The 19,674-nt window shown below is 37.5% G+C and overlaps 1 protein-coding gene and 2 pseudogenes across 2 annotated transcripts in view; 1 reads left to right on the top strand and 2 right to left on the bottom strand.

Annotated features, from left to right (window-relative positions):
• Nucleotides 1-2,496: 2,496 nt before the first annotated feature.
• LOC104874077 lies at nt 2,497-3,178 on the bottom strand (annotated as a pseudogene).
• A 12,597-nt stretch (nt 3,179-15,775) lies between these two features.
• Nucleotides 15,776-15,955, bottom strand: LOC117283942 (annotated as a pseudogene).
• Nucleotides 15,956-19,408: 3,453 nt separating this feature from the next.
• Eif4e (eukaryotic translation initiation factor 4E) overlaps nt 19,409-19,674 on the top strand; it is a 47,985-nt gene continuing 47,719 nt past the window's right edge. The window contains exon 1 of one of the 2 annotated variants that reach the window (XM_010640985.3): nt 19,409-19,547. In XM_010640985.3, the coding sequence (XP_010639287.1) occupies nt 19,530-19,547 (18 nt within the window). In that variant the 5' untranslated portion in view covers nt 19,409-19,529. The remainder of the gene's footprint in view (nt 19,548-19,674) is intronic. The other variant, XM_010640993.3, reaches the window with a different exon arrangement.

Genomic DNA, 19,674 nt, shown 5'->3' with positions numbered 1-19,674 from the left:
AAAAGTTTACTAAAGTCAATGTATGGGGGCAACAGACAGTGTTATATGTTGCTAATCCTCTGCCCAGAATGTTTTAGAGTATCTATAAAAATTGCATATGCACATGCTCTTTTACCTAATAACTCCTTTCCTGAAGTCTATTTCATAGTCCTATTCTTGTATAAAATGACATATGTATAGTGGGAACTTATTGAACCATTATTTGCACTAGAAAAATGTTTTCTTAAAATACATAAAAGACTCTGCGATACTGGTTAAAGAAATTGTTCTTCATTTATAAAATGGGACCATTTCAGTCAATGCAAAAGCTCTCTACTTATGAGGTAACATCTACAAATTTCTATTTCTATTTCCTACATTATATTCCTATTTCATGCCCCTTTCTATCTCCATATTGGCTTCATCCTGAAGCTTGTTCCTTTGTGACAGTAAGATATATGTAGCTGTTAAGAGGTCACATGCAAACACAACTTCTAGCAAGGAAATTGCTGTCTCACTTCAGGTTCATTTTCCTAGAAGTGAATAAATCAGCCCAGGAGCCCTCTAGTGGATATGCCTTTAATACCACATAAACCAGTTTTGAGAGACCAGCCTATCTGACATAGTAAAGGGATTATAAGTATGTAGATGAGTGGTCCCATCCTGGAGCAATTTTGCCCTAAAAGAGGGTATTTGCCCACATCTGGAGTTATTTTTAGTTGTCACAACTTAAGAAGAGGGTGGTACAGTCATCTAATGAGTTGACATCAAGGATACTGCAATGTGTATATAGAGGAGTTCTTATAAAAAAGTTATTAGACCCTAAATGTCAATAGTATGGAAATTGACTTAGATTCATTTAGTGAGAGACTCATGTTAGGATTTCATCCACCTTGACCCTTATAATAGCCTTGATTTGCAAAAGGTCAATTGTCTGCACTCATCTTTTCAGTATACTTCACTAGGTTATGTACTTGTGGCCAGAGTAAAGGAACTAAGTGATCCCATTAGGATGACATGGTTAAAATGAGAGAGAATTGCTATTATTTGAAGAAGCTCAGCTATGCAGCAATATATGATCACTATAACAAGGCAGTATAAATGGAGAGAATATTTAAGGATATCAAAAGAATTGCTAAAAGTTGCTGATTTACTACATGTAAATCATTGGAGGGATGATGAAAAGATTGTTAGAAAAGGAATGACTGGAAGATTTTATAACTAACTTGGTGAGGGGCTGGGGATTTAGCTCAGTGGTTCTGCCACGTGCCTTGCAAGTGCAAGGTCCCGAGTTCAATATGCAATACCAAAAATTAAAATTAAAATTAAAAAAAAGAATGTAATTGTTTAGGGCCGGGAATTTAGCTCAGCAGTTTGGTGGCCTGCCTTGCAAGTGCAAGGACCTGAGTTCAATCCCTGGGACCAAAAAAAAAAAAATCTTGGTGAGGTAGGGGGGGATTAGTACTATTTTAGAGTCCACTTACCTTCAGCAGCATTTATTTGGCTGCAATTATAAGGTCTGATCTTATGGGGATATCCTTGAATTTTTGTTATTAGTATACATTTGCAGTTATGATTACATTTATTGTGGGGAGTTGGTACATGTACACAACATCTCTTAATTCTGTTTTTCATTCCCTACCTCTCTTATTCTTCCCTGCTATTTCCATATTTTGGTTCCCTTCCCATTTGCAAAAGCTCTATTCTCACTTTTGTCATCCTTATTTCTTGCCCTTTCTCCCACCTTCCTCCATCTCTTGCTCCTCTTTCCATGTGAAAAACATCTCCTACTTTCTATTATCTGTCTTTTAGTTTACTCTTTATACTTTGGGTTTCTCATAAGAGAAACCATATAACATTTATGCTTGTCTCTGATTTATTTCACTTAATATTATGATCACTAGGTATATCCATTTAAAATGCTTAAAATTTATTCTTCTTTATGAAAGAGTAGTTCTCCATTGTCTATAAGCACATTTTTTAACCATTCATCTGTTGATGTGCATACAGGCCATTTCCAAGATTTAGCTGTTATAAACTGTGGGGCTATTAACACAGATCTATGTCTATTATATATGTGATGCATGAATGCATCACTGTAGTATGAAGATATCTGGAAGGGAAATAGCTGTATCAATTGGAATTTCTAGTTTTAGTCTTTGAGAAGTCTCCATACTGATTTCTGCAGTGGGTGCACTCATTCATATTCTCACCAACATTGTAGGGGAGTTCTTTCTCTGTAGCCTCACCAGTATTTGTTATTATCTGATTTTTTGATGGCATCTTTCTGGAGTAAGATGGAATCTCAGTGTTTGTTTTTGAGAAAATGCTTTTTAATGTGAAAATTGTATTTGGGCACAAAAATGCAATGCATAACTTGCAACCATTATTCTGTCAATAAGGACATTATTATCTCAACTAAGAACAGAAATTTCGTTAAGGCATGCCAAGCAGACAAAAAAACCTGTAAAGTTCTATTAAACATATTTTGCTAGGGAAAAAGATGTTTGACTCTGGTCACAGTTCCATCATGTCTGCCTTCTTTGTAAGTTCAGTCTCAATGGTATCTAATTCTCTCTTTACTTCTTCAATTTTCACTTCCACAAGAGACAGATTCAGTACTAAATGTAAATCTGAGTTCCTCTGTCTTTGCTTTCAGGAAGTCCATGTTCAGTAGATGATGGTCCACTTTGGCCTTTTCAGCAGACAGGTGGAGCTCTGCTTTCTTGAGGTCTTTTTGCAGGCATTTTTTCTAACACTAAGATTGCCATCAGATTTTTTTTCAAGTTTTCCCAGTTGAAGCTGGAGTTTTTAATTTTTGGTTTGGCATGAAAAAGATCAGCGATCAAATCATTCACTACAGGAATAAAACTTGGTAGTGAGGTAACCTTTGTTTCAAGAGCCATTGCACTGTCAACCAAAGCATTGAGATACCTGGAACCAGTGCTAGACAGATTTTCAGGGGAAAAGTTCACACTCTCCAGGAAGCAGTCTTGAAGATGCTGGGCTTCTGATTTATATTTGTTTGCTTTTTGTTTCAAATCCTCTATTACTAGGCAGGCGTCCCTGTCCCAGACCCTGTTGCATTCTGTAAGGTGATATAAAATCTCTGTGGCCCATGGGTTCACCTCATACTGTGGAATCGGATGATCTCCAAATATTCTTTCAACCACTCAGCAACCTGCACCTCTCCTTCCATACCTCCATTTCCACTGCTCCCTCAGTGTTACTTTAATTTGCATTTCTCTAATGGCTAGCAATGTTGAACATTTTTTTTCATGTATTTATTGCCAATTTGCACTTCTGAGAACTGTTTAATCATTAAGGTTGCTCATTTTTTGGATTAACTTATTTTAGGAAGTCTCATTTTTTGAGATCTTTGTATATTCTAAGTATTAGTCATTTGTCCAAGGAATAGCTGACAAAAATATTTCTCATTCTGTAGGTTCTCTTCACTCTGTTGGTTACTTCCTTTGCTGTGCAGATTTTTATTTGATATGATCCCATCTGTACAGTCACAGTACTATTTATGTCTTTTACATTTGTTCAGAAAGTCCTTGCCTATACTTATATCTTCAAAAATTTTACCTATTACAGATTAGGTGCTTCTGTTTTGCCATCTAGATTTTTTATTCATTTTTATTTTATTCTAGTACATAAGGAGATATGTCAGATGTGGGTCTAGACTCAATCTTCTACATGTGTATATCCAATGATCCTTGAGTATTATAACCTATTTAATAATGATGTGTCACCAACTTTGCTAGTCTGATATAGGGAGATTCTTGGCACACAGGCTAACTACCATATTTGTGTTCCGTGGCCCTAAGAAATGTAGGCAACAGGGCCTGGGATTTAGCTCAGTGGCACTGTGCCTTTCTCACAAACACAAGGTCCTGAGTTTGATCCCTGGTACCACAAAAAATAAAAAATAAAATCATAATTCAATTGTGCTTCCCTAAAAGTACACCTTTACCAAATTCTGTAATCTCTATTATTGGGGGAATAATCTGTTTTGGCATTCCCCTTGAATTATTAAAAAAAAAAAAAACTACTTTGATTCCAGGTTACTTAGCTTATGAGGAGACAATTACTGAAGACTAGCATCCTTAGCTTGAGGTTCTGCTTTCGTCTACTACTAAACTATAATGCCTTCCTAACACAAAAAGGTTATTGCCCAACCCAATTTTAGGCCCCAAAGCTATAGCACTTTGACATATATTTGGGAACACATTGTCTGATACAAGTAAGATGTGAGGTGGAGAGACAGATTCTCGCCAGGTACATGCTAAGTCACTTAGGGTTTGGCTACTCCAGATGCTGCTCTTTCTTCATGATTAATTCCTGGTGACTTTTGTATTCTCTTCTGCCCAAGGGCATCAATTGGAGTCATCTAATTAGATTGTAGTAAATTGGAAGATCAAAAAGGGGTCGGGCAGGAACTTAGTTCAGTGGTGCTGCTGCCTACATCACAAGCACAAGGTCCTGAGTTCAATCCCTGATACCAAAAAAAAAAAAAAAGTAAAGGGCCAAGGTCTTAGTTCCTTTCCACTCAAGAGACTCTTTGATTTCTATGAAAATCTGCACATGAAAGTATTAGACAGGGCAGCTTATCACTAGTCACAAAATGAAGAACAAGGAGAATCTACATTCTTACATTTACCTGATGAAAAGTAGCTACTCCAGTGAGTCTTCTTAGGAAAAAAAAAAGTCTGTTCTGAAGTGAAGTGTTCTGAAGTCTCTACTCCATTTGGAGTAGCACGTGGTATTTTTTTCTTTTTTGGTACCAGGGATGGAACTTGGCAATTCAGGACCTTGAGCTTGTGAGGTAGGGGGCAGAACCACTGAGGTAAATCCCTGGCCCACCACATGGCAGTTTTTAATTTGCTAAAACAAATACCAATCTCCACTTAACCAAACAACACACTATACTTACTCATTCCACTTTCATTCCACATGGTGCTTTGCTTTTAGCCCTGTGATCTACCTAAACTTACCTCTCCATTAATGATTATTTAAACTTAACCTCCCCCCTTGTGATTATTTAATTTCCAGGTCTAGCTCAACAGTATGAGGCTTAGAAATAGTTGAACTACATGTAGTAAATTTTCTCTTTCCTCAGATTATTCTATTTTCCCTTGACCTAGACTCAAATATACTTTATAGTTGCCTATCGTACCTTATCAATTCAGATGTCATTTCTTTTGCATGCTCTGTTCTAGAGAGTAGAATATCTATTCTTTATTTCATTTTTATAGAATCAGTAACCATTACATTTTATAGATTCTGAGGTCTCACTACACATGATGCCTCTGTTACTGTTCTAGTGCATCACATCCCCCTATTACTATTGCTTATGAGACTTGAAAGGAATTTTGGGGCTCCTATGTTTATTTGCTTTCATAAACTACAAGTGTGTATATTATTCATAACAGCATTTATGTACTACACCTATATATTTACAAAAGTTTCAAACACTTCTAGAAACATAAAGAGTGAAATTCTTTCCATGATCTTTTGTCTTTAAACATTCCTCAGATAGGGCAGGGGTATGGGGGGGAAAAAAAGAACTAAGACACATCATGTTAAGGTGCAAGATCCCAGTGATGAATGTAACTGTACTCTATACCTAAAAAGTACCAATAAACTCAATTTAAAAAAAAAACATATTCCTGAGATCACCATTGTTAATGCATTATTTGTGTATCCTTCTGGATGTTTTCACATTATTGTTCACTGAAAATGTGATTTTTAGAAGTTGTTTTCTTTTTGAGAGTCTAAGTTGCCCCAGTGGGACTAGAACTTGGGATCCTCCTATCTCAGCCTCTCAAGTGCTGGAATTACAGGCATACATCACACCAGCTTGTGCTTGTTTATACTCTGTTGTTTCTAGAGCTTATTCATCTTATAATATTTAGGATGGTCGATCTATCTAGTTATTCACTTATATGTGATTTTAAGCTCCTCTTGGCTTTTCTTCTATAACAAACACTCTTTTCTTAGCAGCATATCATTCTTTTCCTTTTCTGTAACCTGCTCTTCTCTCCTTTCTAACTCTCTGGCTCATACAAAAACTACTAGATTGTTACAAATATTTTCTCCCATTCACAGATGGAATTGACTAAAAGTGATCATATAGTCCAAATTTAACATATAACACCCCATCCGGTTGCACTTTGTTGAGTGATCTAGTCGTGACTGGTCTAGAACAGTGATGGGGAGGGAACCTTTTGGAGATGAGTGCCCAAACTGCAGGCTAAAACCCACTTATCACAAAGTGCTAAATCTGTGATTAAATCTCAATACTGAGGTCTTAGTTTAGAAAAAACAACCTTTATCCAAAGCTCGGTTGCTGGGATGACTTGGCTTGCACATTGACAGAGTAAGCTCTGTGTGCCCACTGCAGCACACATGCCATAGTTCTGCCATTACAAGTCTGCAATTTTCCTTTCCTGAATTACTTTAAAAAGAATTATAGGTCATGTAAATTGATGACATTATAGTGTCATCAATAAATATGTCATCATGACTCATATTATAGAATATGAGTGAGGCTAAGACTAATTGACTTAGTTTTCCCATTCTGCAAATTCTTCCTTTTTTCTTTCTTCTTTTTCCCTTTCAGTCTCTTGCTCCCTCAGGTTATTCTTCATCTCCCTTTTCGTTCCTTTTCCTGTCCTAATTCAGATTCAGATTTCTTCTTTCTTTTTCTTTTCTTCTTTTTCCTTTGCTTGAGTGTCATTAGTTTCAAAGGAAAGTGAGTATAATTTATAGTTTCCCTATTACTGTTAAGTTGTTCTATTCTTGTCTTTGTTCTTGCACATTGTCTTTCCCTCCTGTCAGCATCCTAGAGTTTGTGTAATCATCCTGTATCCTGTGGCTTCACCCGAAACCTTCTCTTATGCTTCTACCTATCCATTCCTCTCCTCCTAACAACTTCTAAGTCCCTATCCTGAAGAGTAAAGTTGCTATATTAAAGAGTTTTATTCACTATCAACATATTTTGGGCTGGTCATTGATTTTGATTTAATTCACATGATTTAAAAGTGAAAGATTAACAACTACCACAAATGGTCAATTTCTAAGCTGTGCTTGATGCTCTTGTGTTGCTGATTGTATCAACTAGGCTAAAGGGTTGTGATTGATTTATTGAGTTGTCCTTTTTGATATTATGAAAATGAGAGTGTCTCTGAGTCATTAGAGACTCAAAACCTAAAGAGCAGCTATCAGGAAGATCAAAGTACTAACCCAGGAATGAAACCAAGAACAGCCCAATAACAAAAATAAAAATGAGGAAACACTTAAGCAAGGCACAAAGAGAGACTTCTAGTTCACCAATGGCAAATTCTAGGGGAAACTAGGTAGAAAAGTCTGACAACCAACCACTAGGACACCCTGAACTCATAGCACAGGAAGTAACAAAACAGATCACTCAGGCTCTAGAAAAATTCAAAACAGAAATAATTTTCCAGATGACTACAGAGATGATGAGCACAATGAAAGACATGATTAGAGACTCTAGAACAGAAACAGACAAAAAAAAAAAAAAAACATGAGCTCAGGACTATGATAGACATGAATGCCCAGCACAGGAAGGAGATGGAGACCATGAATGTCCAACATAAGAAAGAAATGGAAAGCATGAAAGATTCAAACAGATATCCAGGATATTAAAAACTCTATGGAAAGCATTCACAACAGGATAAATGAATGTGAAGATAGAATTTCAAATAAGGAACATAGGATTGCAGTCAGTGATCGTGAAAAGAGAGATCACCTAAAACATTAAGGGATCATGAGAAATTGATCCAACAACTCCTAGATGATGTGAAGAAGAATAACATAAGACTGATGGGAATCCATGAAGTAGCAGGAGAAAATACACATGGCTTTAAAAAGCTGTTCACAGAATGACAGAAAACATTCCAAACAGAGGGAAAGAATGTGACATATAGATAAGTGAGGCATGTAGGACACCAACTAGCCATGATACAAAAAAATCTACACCTAGACATATAATGGTCAAGATCCCAGAAACCCAACAGAAGCACAAAATACTACAACCAGCTAGAGAAAAGAAACAAATCACATGGAAAGGAAAGCCCATCAGAATCATCAGATTTTTCAACACAAAACCTTAGGTCAAGGAGAGTCTGGAGTGAAGTATTTCAAGTACTAAGAGAAAATAACCTCCAATCTAGACTGATGTATCCTGCAAAACTCTCTTTTAAAATGGACAGGGAAATAAGATACTTCCGTGACAAAGAACACCTGAGAAACTTCATGAATACCAAACCAGCACTACAGACAATTCTAAACAACATCCTAGAAAAAGGCAATGAAGGTCACAACACCACGAGGCCCAAAAGAACAAATCAACAAGGCAATGCAAGGTAAGAAACTAAAGGGAGAGGGGGGAAAATTAAAAAGGGCCAACAACAGGAAAATAACATGACAATGATAAGTCAATATATATCAGTTATAACCATCAATGTCAATGGCCTTAAATCACCAATCAAAAGAAAAAGATTGGCAGAATGGATTAAAAAGCAAAATCCAAGAATATGTTGTATACAAGAAATACACCTAGTTAAAAAAGAAACTCACAGACTGAAAGTGAAAGGGTGGAAAACAGTTTTCCATGTGACAGAAGACCAGAAAAAAGCAGAGGTAGCTATCTTATTCTCAGACACAATAAATTTCAAACCAAAACTGATTAAGAGAGACAAAGAAGGCCACTACATCCTTGTAAAGGAAACAATCCAAAAGGAAGAGATGACAATCATAAATATATATTCACCAAATATTAATGCCCCAACTATATAAAACAAATATTAAGGGACATGAAAAACCAAATAAGCACTTATACAATTGTAGTGGGGGACCTAAATACCCCCCTGTCACAAATAGACAGATCATCTAGACAAAAAATCAACAACAAAATACTAGAACTAAACCAAGCTTTTGGACAAATGGACTTAATAGATGTCTACAGAGTGCTCCACCCCACAAAATCAGAATATACATTCTTTTCAGCTACACACTGGCCATTCTCCAAAATGGACCACATACTAGCTCATAGAACAGGTTTAAATAAATGCAAAGGAATTGAAGTTATCCCATGTATATTATCAGACCATAATGTAATTAAGCTGGAGCTTGATTAATTAATCATAATTAATTAATCTGGAGCTTGATTAATTAAGCATAATTAATTAAGCATAAGAAACCACAAGAATTTCACAAACACATGGAAATTGAACAACACTCTCCCGAACAATCAATGGGTCACAGAGGAAATTAAAGGAGAAATTAATCCGTTTTTACAAATAAATGATAATGCCAATGCAACATACAGGAAATCTATGGGACACAACGAAAGCAGTTCTACATGCAAAATTCATAGCAGTGAAAACCCACACTATGAAAACAGAATGAGCTGAAATAAACAACCTAATGATAAATCTTAGGCTCCTAGAAAAAGAACAGCAAGAAAAACCCAAAGCTCTTACAAGGGAAGAAACTGTAAAGATCAGAGCAGAAAACAATGCAATGGAAACTAAGAGAATGATACAAAAAAAAATCAATGAATCAGAGATGGTTTTTCAACAGAATAAATAAAATCGATAAACCCTTAGCCAACATGGTCAAGAAAATGAAAGAAAAGGCTCAGATCCATGCAATTAGGAATGAAAAAGGTGAAGTCACAACAGATTTAGCAGAAATCCAGGAGGTCATCAATACTTACTTTGAGAACCTGTACTCTTAAAGTGGAAAACACAGAAGACATGTACAGATTTTTTGATATTTATAAATTACAAAAGTTGAACAAAAAAGATAAAAAAATTCTAAACACCCCAATTACAATAAGTGAAATTAAAAACATAATTAAAAGTTTACCAATAAAGAAAAGGCCAGGTCCTGATGGCTTCACTGCTGAATTCTATAAGACATTTAGAGAAGAACTATTGCCACTACTCTTTAAACTTTTCAGTGAAATTGAAAGGGAAGCAACACTTTCAAATTCATTGCTGTAAGCAAGTATTACTTTGATTCCAAAACCATGGAAAGACCCAACCAAAAAAAGAGAACTGCAGGCCAATCTCCTTAATGACCATAGATGCAAATATCCCCAACAAGATACTGGCAAACAGAATATAGAGGGTCATCAAGAGGATCATACAACCTGACCAAGGTGGATTTATTCCAGGGGTGCAAGTATGGTTTAACATACATAAATCAATAAATGTAATACACTATATTAACAGAGTCAAGGACAAAAACCATATAGTCATCTCAATAGATGCAGAAGAAGCATTTGACAAAATTCAACACCCATTCATGATAAAAACCCTGCAGAAAATTGGAATAGATGGTCTTTATCTCAACTTGATAAAGGCTATCTATGAAAAAACCAACAGCCAACATCATATTAAATGGCCAAAAACTGAAAACCTTCATGTTAAAATCAGGAACAAGACAAGGATGCCCACTATCACCACTCCTCTTCTATATAGTTCTGGAAACATTAGCCATAGCAATTAGACAAGAGAAAGAAATTAAAGCAATAAAGATAGGCAAGGCAGAAGTTAAACTGTCATTATTTGTTGACAACATGATACTCTACAATGAAGACCCAAAAAAACTCTCCCAGAAGGCTTCTAAATTTAATTGACACTTTCAGCAGAATAGCTGGAAAGAAAGTCAACACTCAAAAATCAATAGCGTTTTTGTACACAAATAACAGACTGAGAAATTAGCAAAACAATTCCTTTCACAATAGCATCCCCAAAAATGAAGTATCTAGGAATCAATCTAACAGAGGAAGCAAAAGACCTCTACACTCAAAACTACAACACTCTGAAAAAAAGAGATCAAAGAGGATATAAGAAAATGGAAAGATATCCCCTCCTCCTGGGCAGGAAGAATCAACACAGCGAAAACGGCTATACTACCAAAACTACTATACAGGTTCAATGCAATTCTGATTAAAATTACAACAGTATATTTCACAGAACTAGAGAAAACAATCCAAAAATTCATTTGGAACCAGAAGAGACCTAGAACAGCAAAAGCCATCCTAGGCAATGAGACATGGCAGCGGGTATCACACTCCCCAACCTGACACTGTACTACAAAGCTACTGTGATAAAAACAGACCCAAGGATCAGTGAAATAGATCAGAAGATGCAGAAACAACTCCAGATGTACTCAGCTACCTCATCTTTGACAAAGAAGCCAACCATCCTCAGTGGAGGAAAGATAGTTTCTTTAATAAATGATGTTGGAAAAACTGGATTTCAAGCTGCCAAAGATTAAAACTAGACCTTTATCTTTCACCATGCACTAAACTAAAATCCAAGTGGATTAAAGATCTAAATATTAAAAAAGAAACACTAAACTTGCTGGAAGATAAGTTGGGCAGAATTCTCGAAGACGCTGGCATAGGAAAAGACTTTAGAATAAATCCTCAGTAGCATGGGAACTAGCACAAAGAATCAACAACTGGTATCTCATCTTATTAAAAAGCTTCTGCCCTGCAAAAGAAACCACCAACAGAACTAAGAGACAATCTAAAATGTGGGAAAAAATGTTTATCAGCTGCTCCTCAGATAAAGGACTATTATCTAGAATATAGAAAGAACTCAAAAAAATCAGGCCCCTCAAATATAAAGACCCGATTCAAAAATGGGAATCTGAAATGAACAGACATTTCTCAGACAAAGAAGTGAAAGCAGCAAATAAATATATATCAAAAAATGTTCAACATCACTGGTCATCTAAGAGATGCAGATGCAAACAACACTGAGATTCCAACTCACCCCAGAAAGAATGGCTGCTATCAGGAAATCAACCAATAACAGCATTGGGGATTTAGCTCAGTGGTTCTGCCACCTGCCTCGTAAGCACAAGGTCCTCAGTTTGATCCCTGGTACCAAAACAAACAAAAAAAAAACAAAAGCAAAAAAGAAAGAAATCAACCAATAACAAATGGTAGGGCTATGGGGGAAAAGGAACCCTTCTCCATTGTTGGTGGGAGTGCAGATTGGTGCAACCACTGTTGAAATCAATACGGAGACACCTCAGAAAACTAGGATTAGAGGTTCCATGTGACCCACTATCCCTCTTCTGGGTATCGGTCCAAAAAAATTAAAAGAATCATACCACAGTGATATGTGTACACCCAAGCTTATAGTGGCACAGTTTGTAATAGCTGAAGCTTGGAAACAGCCCAATTGCCCATCAGTTGGAGACTGAATAAAGTAGATGTGGTTTTTCCATAAAATGGGGTACTACTCAGCCATAAAGCATGCATGAAAAATTACAGTCATTTATAGGAAAATGAATGCATATTGAGGGAATACTCTTAAATAAATAAGACACATATCAAATGGTTTCTCTGGTATGAAAAACTACAACTGTAAATAAGATCCAAGTTGTATAATAGACAATGTGAAATAGGAACAAAAGGTCTAAAGGTGTAGGGGAAGTGGGCAGGGTAGGGGAAAGGAAATAAGGGAAAAGAAAAAAAGATGAGAAAAGGAAAAAATGGAGACAGTCTTTGTAAATAGGGGAGTGGGGAGGGGGTAAAGGGAGGGCAGGGGTATGGGGAAAAAATGAGAACCAAGATATGTCACGTAAAGGTACAAGATCCCAATGATGAATGTAACTGTAATATATACTTAAAAAGTACCAGTAAACTCAATGAGAAAAAAAAAAAAGATTCTTTCTTATTCTACAAGCACTACAATTTCATAGTTTAAAGCATATCATTTTGGTTTTTTTGGTACCAGGGATTGAACTGGGTCCTTGTGCTTGTGAGGCAGGCAGTAGATCCACTGAGCTAAATCCCTGGCCTAAAGCATGTATGTGTGTGTGTGTGTGTGTGTGTGTGTGTGTGTGTGCAAAAAAGGAACCACTGTTCTAAATCCCCAGCCCCTAAAGCATGTATTTCTTGAGCTCAGTGTATAATTTTTTTTTTTTGTACCGGGGATCAAACTCAGAACCTTGCAATTACGAAGCACGTGGCAAAACCTCTGAGCTAAATCTCCAGCCCTAGAATTTCTTGATAAGTTATACTTCATATTAATTACTACTATTCCAACTAGTATTTATGTGGATAGTTATGAAAAATTACCTCAACACTAATATCTTCTTTTTGCTACTGGGTGGGGATCGAACGCAGGACCTTGAGCTTGCGAGGCAGTTGTCAGAACAACTGAGCTAAAATCCCCAGCCCTCAACACTAATATGTTAAAAATTCCTTGGTGATGGGGATTAAGCTCAGTGGTACCCATGCCTGCCACACAAGTGCAAGGTCCTGAGTTCAATCCCTGGTACCAAAAAAAAAAAAAAAAAAAAAAAAAAAAAGAGAAAAAAGAAAAAATTCCTTGAAGCTGGAAAACAATCATTTTAAATCAGAAGTTACTAATCCCTCTAATTTATATTTGACCAATGACATATAAAAACATTATTAAAGGTTTGTGTTAAGGATGTCTTAAGACTACAGGGAAAGGCTAAAGTATAATCTAGGAGGAATATAAAAGGAGTTGCAATAATATCTGATAACTTGATTTTTTTTTCTGGTACTGGGAATCAAACTCAGGACCTTGCACTTTTGATGCAGGCATGGTGCCACAGAGATAAATCCCCAGCCATTTTTAAAATCAAGTGTTCACATAGGGCCAAGGATGTAGCTCAATGGTGCTGTGCCTGCCTCAAAAGCCCAAGGTCCTGAGTTCTACCCCTGGTACATAAATAATACATACATACATACATAAACACAAACCTGGTTGACACTGAAGCATGGTGATCAGACAGGAATAAGTGCTAACTGGCCTCCTTGGTGAGCACTGAGAAGGAAGTGGGGGTGCAAGCCCGCTAACACGCTGCAGTGAAAAGTAAAAGCGCCTGAGGTTGTTTACCTGGAGAGGTACTATGGAGGATCCCTGATTGCTTGCGCCCATATCTGTGTGAATAAAAGCAAGGTGCGCCAGTCATGAGAGGTTTTATGTCGAAGGGAAACTTGAGGGTCCTAGCCCTCCACAGTTTAGCTTGTTTCTGTGTCTCTTTATTTTTCATCTTTGTCATCCCTTGGTCAGGTCTGAGCTCACCTCTTAGGCTGGTTCATACATTGAAGGAGGCTGTATAGGTAGAGTCCATTTATATTTTAAGATAGTGAATTCCATATATGATAGTCAGACACATTCTAATGTCACTCACTGAGAAGTTCTTGCTCTAGTAGACAGGGGCTAGCACTTGGTAGTTTGGTTGTAGGAGTGTCAGTTTGAATGTTGATTTTTAGAAATAGCAAGGCTATAAATAACATATATATATAATGTCAGGTTTTAGCATTTCCAAATATAGACATGAGTAAGATATGAAGCCAAACATAACATTTATCTATATTCTCAAGTCATATTGTCCTACATAGCAAAAATAAGCTTTGGGTCACGACATCCCTTTGTTTTTTCTTTTTTTTCCCGTGGTTGTGGTGCAAGGCCTCATGTTTGGTAGGCAGTGCTCTGCCACTGAGTTACAGTCTCCAGTCCTTTTTAAGATATTATAGACATAGTCTTGCTTAGTTGCTCAGGCTGACCTGGCACCTGTGATCCTCTTGCCTCAGTGTGCAGAGTAACCTGGATTAAAGGACTGTGCCACTGTATCCAATGACATATGAATTCTTGATATAATAGGGAAAATATGAAAATCACAATTTAAATTAACAAATGTGTGATATATTACAACTGAAAATCTTTCATTCTTTGATTCATATATTCAACTTAATCTGTGTACTCAGAGTTTTATGATAAAGTATGCCATTATATATTTGCCCACTTATTCATTGCAATTTAATCATAATTATTTTCAGGTTAATTGAAATACATCTTTTAAAGAACACTTACTTTATTTACTTTAATACATAAAAGTATTTTTTAATAACATCATCTATGAATATTGATTGTTGCTGGTTGATCTCCTGAAAAGTAGACTCACACAGATGGGGGCAACATCACTCAATGAAAGAGAATCTTCTTGGCTTATAACAAAGGGCACAGCAGTTTATTCTTTGCACTGCTCAGGTCCCCTTCTTCCCAAACATTCTGATAGAGATTCCCCAGGATTACAACAGACCTGCTTCTTGGAAAAAACTTCTACATGGGAGATGGGTAGGAGGCAATATAGCCACTGCCATCGTAGTTGATCTCAGGACTGCAGCTGATCATCATCATTTTCCTCTCCTCTGTATACTCAAGTTCTCTACCCTCAGAGAGTAATTTTGTTGGTATCAGCAGCCTGTCCCATGGTTTGGACCAGATCCCTATCTTAGAGGACTGATTCTCTGAGCGTCATGCCCATTTGCCATCAAAATTGGGCAAAAAAGTACTAACCAAGGGTCATGCAAGTGGGTCCCCAGGGGATTAAAACTAACGAATTCACCTATCTTAGCCCATTTTTTTGTTGGAAAAAAATACTGCCATAAATTAAGCATGTTGTAAAGAAAAAAGATTTAGCCAGGTGTGGTGGCACATGCCTGTAATCCCAGCAAGCCTACCAAATACTGTGATTATAGGCTTGTACTATCATTCCAGGCCTAGTTTAATGTATTTTTATAGTAAATTTATAGAAAAAGCACAGAAGATAGACACCATTAAAACATGTCCTTTCATGCAGGACAACTCATGTAAGAAAAGTGCAGTGAATGGATAGAGTCTATTTATTAGATAATAAAAATATCACAAACACCATTTAATTGCAATCAATAGATTTTCTTATTTTTAAAAAAATCCAAATGTTAGTTTTGTTTGTTTTTTGGTACTGGGGATCAAACTTGGTAGACAGACAGTGGCACCACTGACCTAAACCCCCAGCCTGCAAATGTTAGTTTTGTCCAGAAATTTTAACAGGGTTAAATTATTTCAGACAATTATCTTTTTTATTACACTTGATCTTAGCCAAAAGGCTGAGAAGCAATAATATCTTTTATTAGATGAAATAATTATAATATAGTCAATATGATGGAGTAGTTAAGAACCCTTATTTGAAAATCAGGTATATCTATATCAGAATGTTGTTCTGAAGATAAAATGAGGTACTATAAGTGCATGTAAACTAACATATCACCTCACATAAACTATAGTAACTTTCCTATTAGCTAGTTTATTAGTTATGAGATTAGATTTCTAAAAAAATTATATTTGGGTTTTCCCAAATATCTGTTAGTAATCGACTTACAAATTATCAAAGACTTAATATTTTAGTAATGGAGTCTATCAACAATTAACTAAATAATGTTCAATATAATAACAAATTCAGAGTGAGGGCTATGAAGTAAACTGAAGAAAATAAAGCAAGGTAAGAGACAGAGCAGTGTGGAAGCCTTGGTCAAGGCTTCTCTCAGAAGATGGCACCAGAACAGATGAATGAAATAAGAGAAGGAATCCTGTAACTGTGTTATTTATTATACAAATTTGTGCTCCTCGTAGCTTGTTAGCTGCATCATTTTGGTTCTTAGTCACACTTCTTTATATGGGTAGTGAACTATTTATATTTCTATGACTTAAAATAGCAATCAGATTTTACAGTTCAGGAAAGGAGTGCCTATGCTTCCTGCATCCGTAAGTATCCTTCACTGGTTATATAGTTCCCATTGCTAACTCATTATTTCTTGGCTGGTTTCTTGTCAGACAGGTAAGTGGAATTGGAATTATCAGTATTTTGAAGAGAAACAGGTATTTGGAAGATTGCATCACACAAAAGAAGCTACGATATACAGAGTCTTGGAATCACAAAAATTGGGTTTGAAACCCAGTTCACCATTATCTGTGTGGATATGAATGTGTCTCTTGATATTACTGAGTCTGTTTACTTATCTATAAAATGGGACAATAATGTTTCACATAATTTTTGTAAATGTCAAATGAAGTAATCAATAAGAAAAATTATTGGTATATTACAGGCAATTATTGTTCATTAAGTACATTTGTTCAAATATATGTAACAGCTTGGAATTTCCTAAAAAATAAGAGTCAGGAATTGATTCTCTAAATACAATAATTCTTAAACATACTACACTATCCTAAGAAGCAAATAAAAAAAATTATGTATAAATTATATATAACATAAAATTTTTTCTGTGTTCATTTAAGAGGAGGCCAGGCATGGTGGCATAGTCCTGAGGTACCGGCACTCTGGAGGCTGCAGTAGGAGGATCACCTGGAGTTCGAGGTCAGCCTGGATTTCCTACTGAGGTCAAGGTCAGCTTGAGCTACATACGGAGATCTTGTCTCAAAAAAAAAAAAGTATAAAGCTGGACATGATGGTGCACGTTTGTAATCCTATTTGAGAGGCTGAAGCAAGAGGATTGGTTGAGCCAAGAGTTCAAGACTAGCCTGAATAAAATAGTGAAAACTTGCCCCAAAACAATATAAAAAAGGCCAAAAATAAAACTAATCATATGCAGATATGTTAATTAAATGTAATCACCAAATCTTTCTTTTTTGGTACCAGGGATACAACTCAGGACCTTGTGCTTGCAAGGTAGGCAGTGGCACCACTGAGCTATATCCCTGGCCCTTCCACCAAATAAAAGATGGTAGGATCTTTATGTCAATATTAGACAAAGACACCTGACTGGCCCACAAAACATGCAACAAAGTACATACAACAAAATGGAGAAAAATTAAATTTCATATGCATGTGTACTTCCTTGTCAAGCTGGTTCATTCTTTGCTCTGTTATCTAGCAACTTCATGAAAATGGTACACCTATGCTGTCTCTTCAAAGAAGTTAAGCAGATATCACTTTTAACCAGCAGAAGCATCAACAAAATCATCTGTAACTACTTTGGATAGCGTAACAGTTTCTGTAGGAAGAGGTCCATTTATCTATTTTTTTATAATAGAATTATAAGTAGAACTTTAGAACCTATTGGAATTAAGCTGACTAGACATAAATGTTTCATTAGTCACCACAGCCATCCAAGTAAACCAAAACATGTGCACAAGCAATAGTTTTGAGTTCTTACACAAACTCAATTATGTGTTAGCCAACCCAAGCATCCATTATGCACTCAATAATAGGTATGCCACACCTCTGAACATTAGCAACACCATAAAGAGGCAGGCACAGGCAGCCTAGGTACATTGCTTTCCCTGGTGTTAATATTCTTAGGAAGTGAGGGAAGTTTCAATGAGACTGTCTTCATCCTTATAAAACTCTAAGAGCAGTGTTCTAGATCTCTTATCCTCTATTAGCAGTATTAATAACTAGACTGTGCAGAATAACATTGTCTTGAAAAAAATTGCACAGTACTGTAGAAGGAAAGAAAATGTGGCATGCCAGAGTAGGGTCAGATTTCTAATTGCTAGTGATGGTAGTTTCCTCAGCATTAAAGCCTCTATTGAGGACAGACACCCTTGTAAAGGAGAGGAGATGGTCTCCATTTGCCCTGGTGCCATTATGGAATAAAGTAAACAAAAGAAAACTAAGAATGTTTTAAAAACCAAGGACGCAAGTGACCCCTAGAAAGGCACGCGGTTGCTCGTTATGAAGCATTTAGAGTGCGATGTATTCTCAAAACTGGTTACAGTAATTACCACAGCACACCCTTGTGACGTAAGGGTATTATCATCTTAGGTTCATAAATGAAAAAACCGAGGCAATGAATGAGTCACTCATCTAAAGAGAATGAGTCAACACCCAGAGTAAGGGTTGATCCGGCCACGCGACTCCTGACCGCCCGCCTAGGCCTTGTCAGGGGACAGTGGCTGCCCGGACTGGCACTTTGCTTTGAGCTACTTCTGTTCTCGTCAAAGCAGAGGACTGCAAACGCTTGGTCAGAACGTCCAAAAAAGTTTTACTCGAAGCAAGATTTACCTCTGAGGTCTCACCCTCAGAACGTGGCCCAGGGACAGCTGCCGGGCGAAGCCCCACCCAGGCGTGACGGGGACCGGACAGCCCAGCCGTCCCCCGCCGCAGTGATGGCAACAAGCGGCCCCCAGCGTCAGCGCCGCGGGGACCTGCAGGTCTGATTACTTACAGGGCCCCTCTGGACCCCGCGTCTTTGAAATTACGGTAGCAGAAAATGGTGGGCAGTCAAAAGAAAACTAAAAACACAAGCAATTTGTTCAAGGGCATTAAATAAGCAAATGAAGACTTATTGTGTGTGTGCTGAGCCTGTAGTTTCCAATCTTCTGGAGATGAGAGGACAAGGCGGCGAAGGGCACAGCGAGCACGCCGGGAGCTGAGGAAGCCCAGAAAACTAGATCACACAGTCCCATGCGAGGCTCCCCACCTAGAACTGCTTACCCAGCTACTGACCACGTGACCCGCCCCCGCAATGTCTCAGGTTTTAAAAAAAGAAGTGAGACTCCACTTCCCAGAAGCCTCTCGTGACCCGCGCAGCCGCAGTTTTGCGCAGCCGCCGCCAGGGCCAAACGGACACGTCCGTCACGCGGACAATAGCCGGCCAATCCGGTTTGAACCTCATTTTTTCCTCTCACCGCCCCCCCACTTCAGGAGCGGTTGTGTGATCAGATCGATCTAAGATGGCGACTGTGGAACCGGTGAGCATTGCCTTTGGCCCCGCAGCCCCGCGGATCACCGCGCTCCGTGTCCCTTGGGACCGGGGCGCTCTGCGGGACTGCATTCCCTGTGCGCACGCCGCCCCCTTCCCGCCCTGCTCCTCTAGGG

The sequence above is a fragment of the Fukomys damarensis genome, unplaced genomic scaffold, assembly GCF_012274545.1.
Source record: "Fukomys damarensis isolate Sample0158 unplaced genomic scaffold, DMR_v1.0_HiC HiC_scaffold_32, whole genome shotgun sequence".
NCBI lineage: Eukaryota > Metazoa > Chordata > Mammalia > Rodentia > Bathyergidae > Fukomys > Fukomys damarensis.
Note: the sequence above shows the minus strand (reverse complement) of the source record. Positions and strands in the feature narration are given on the sequence as shown.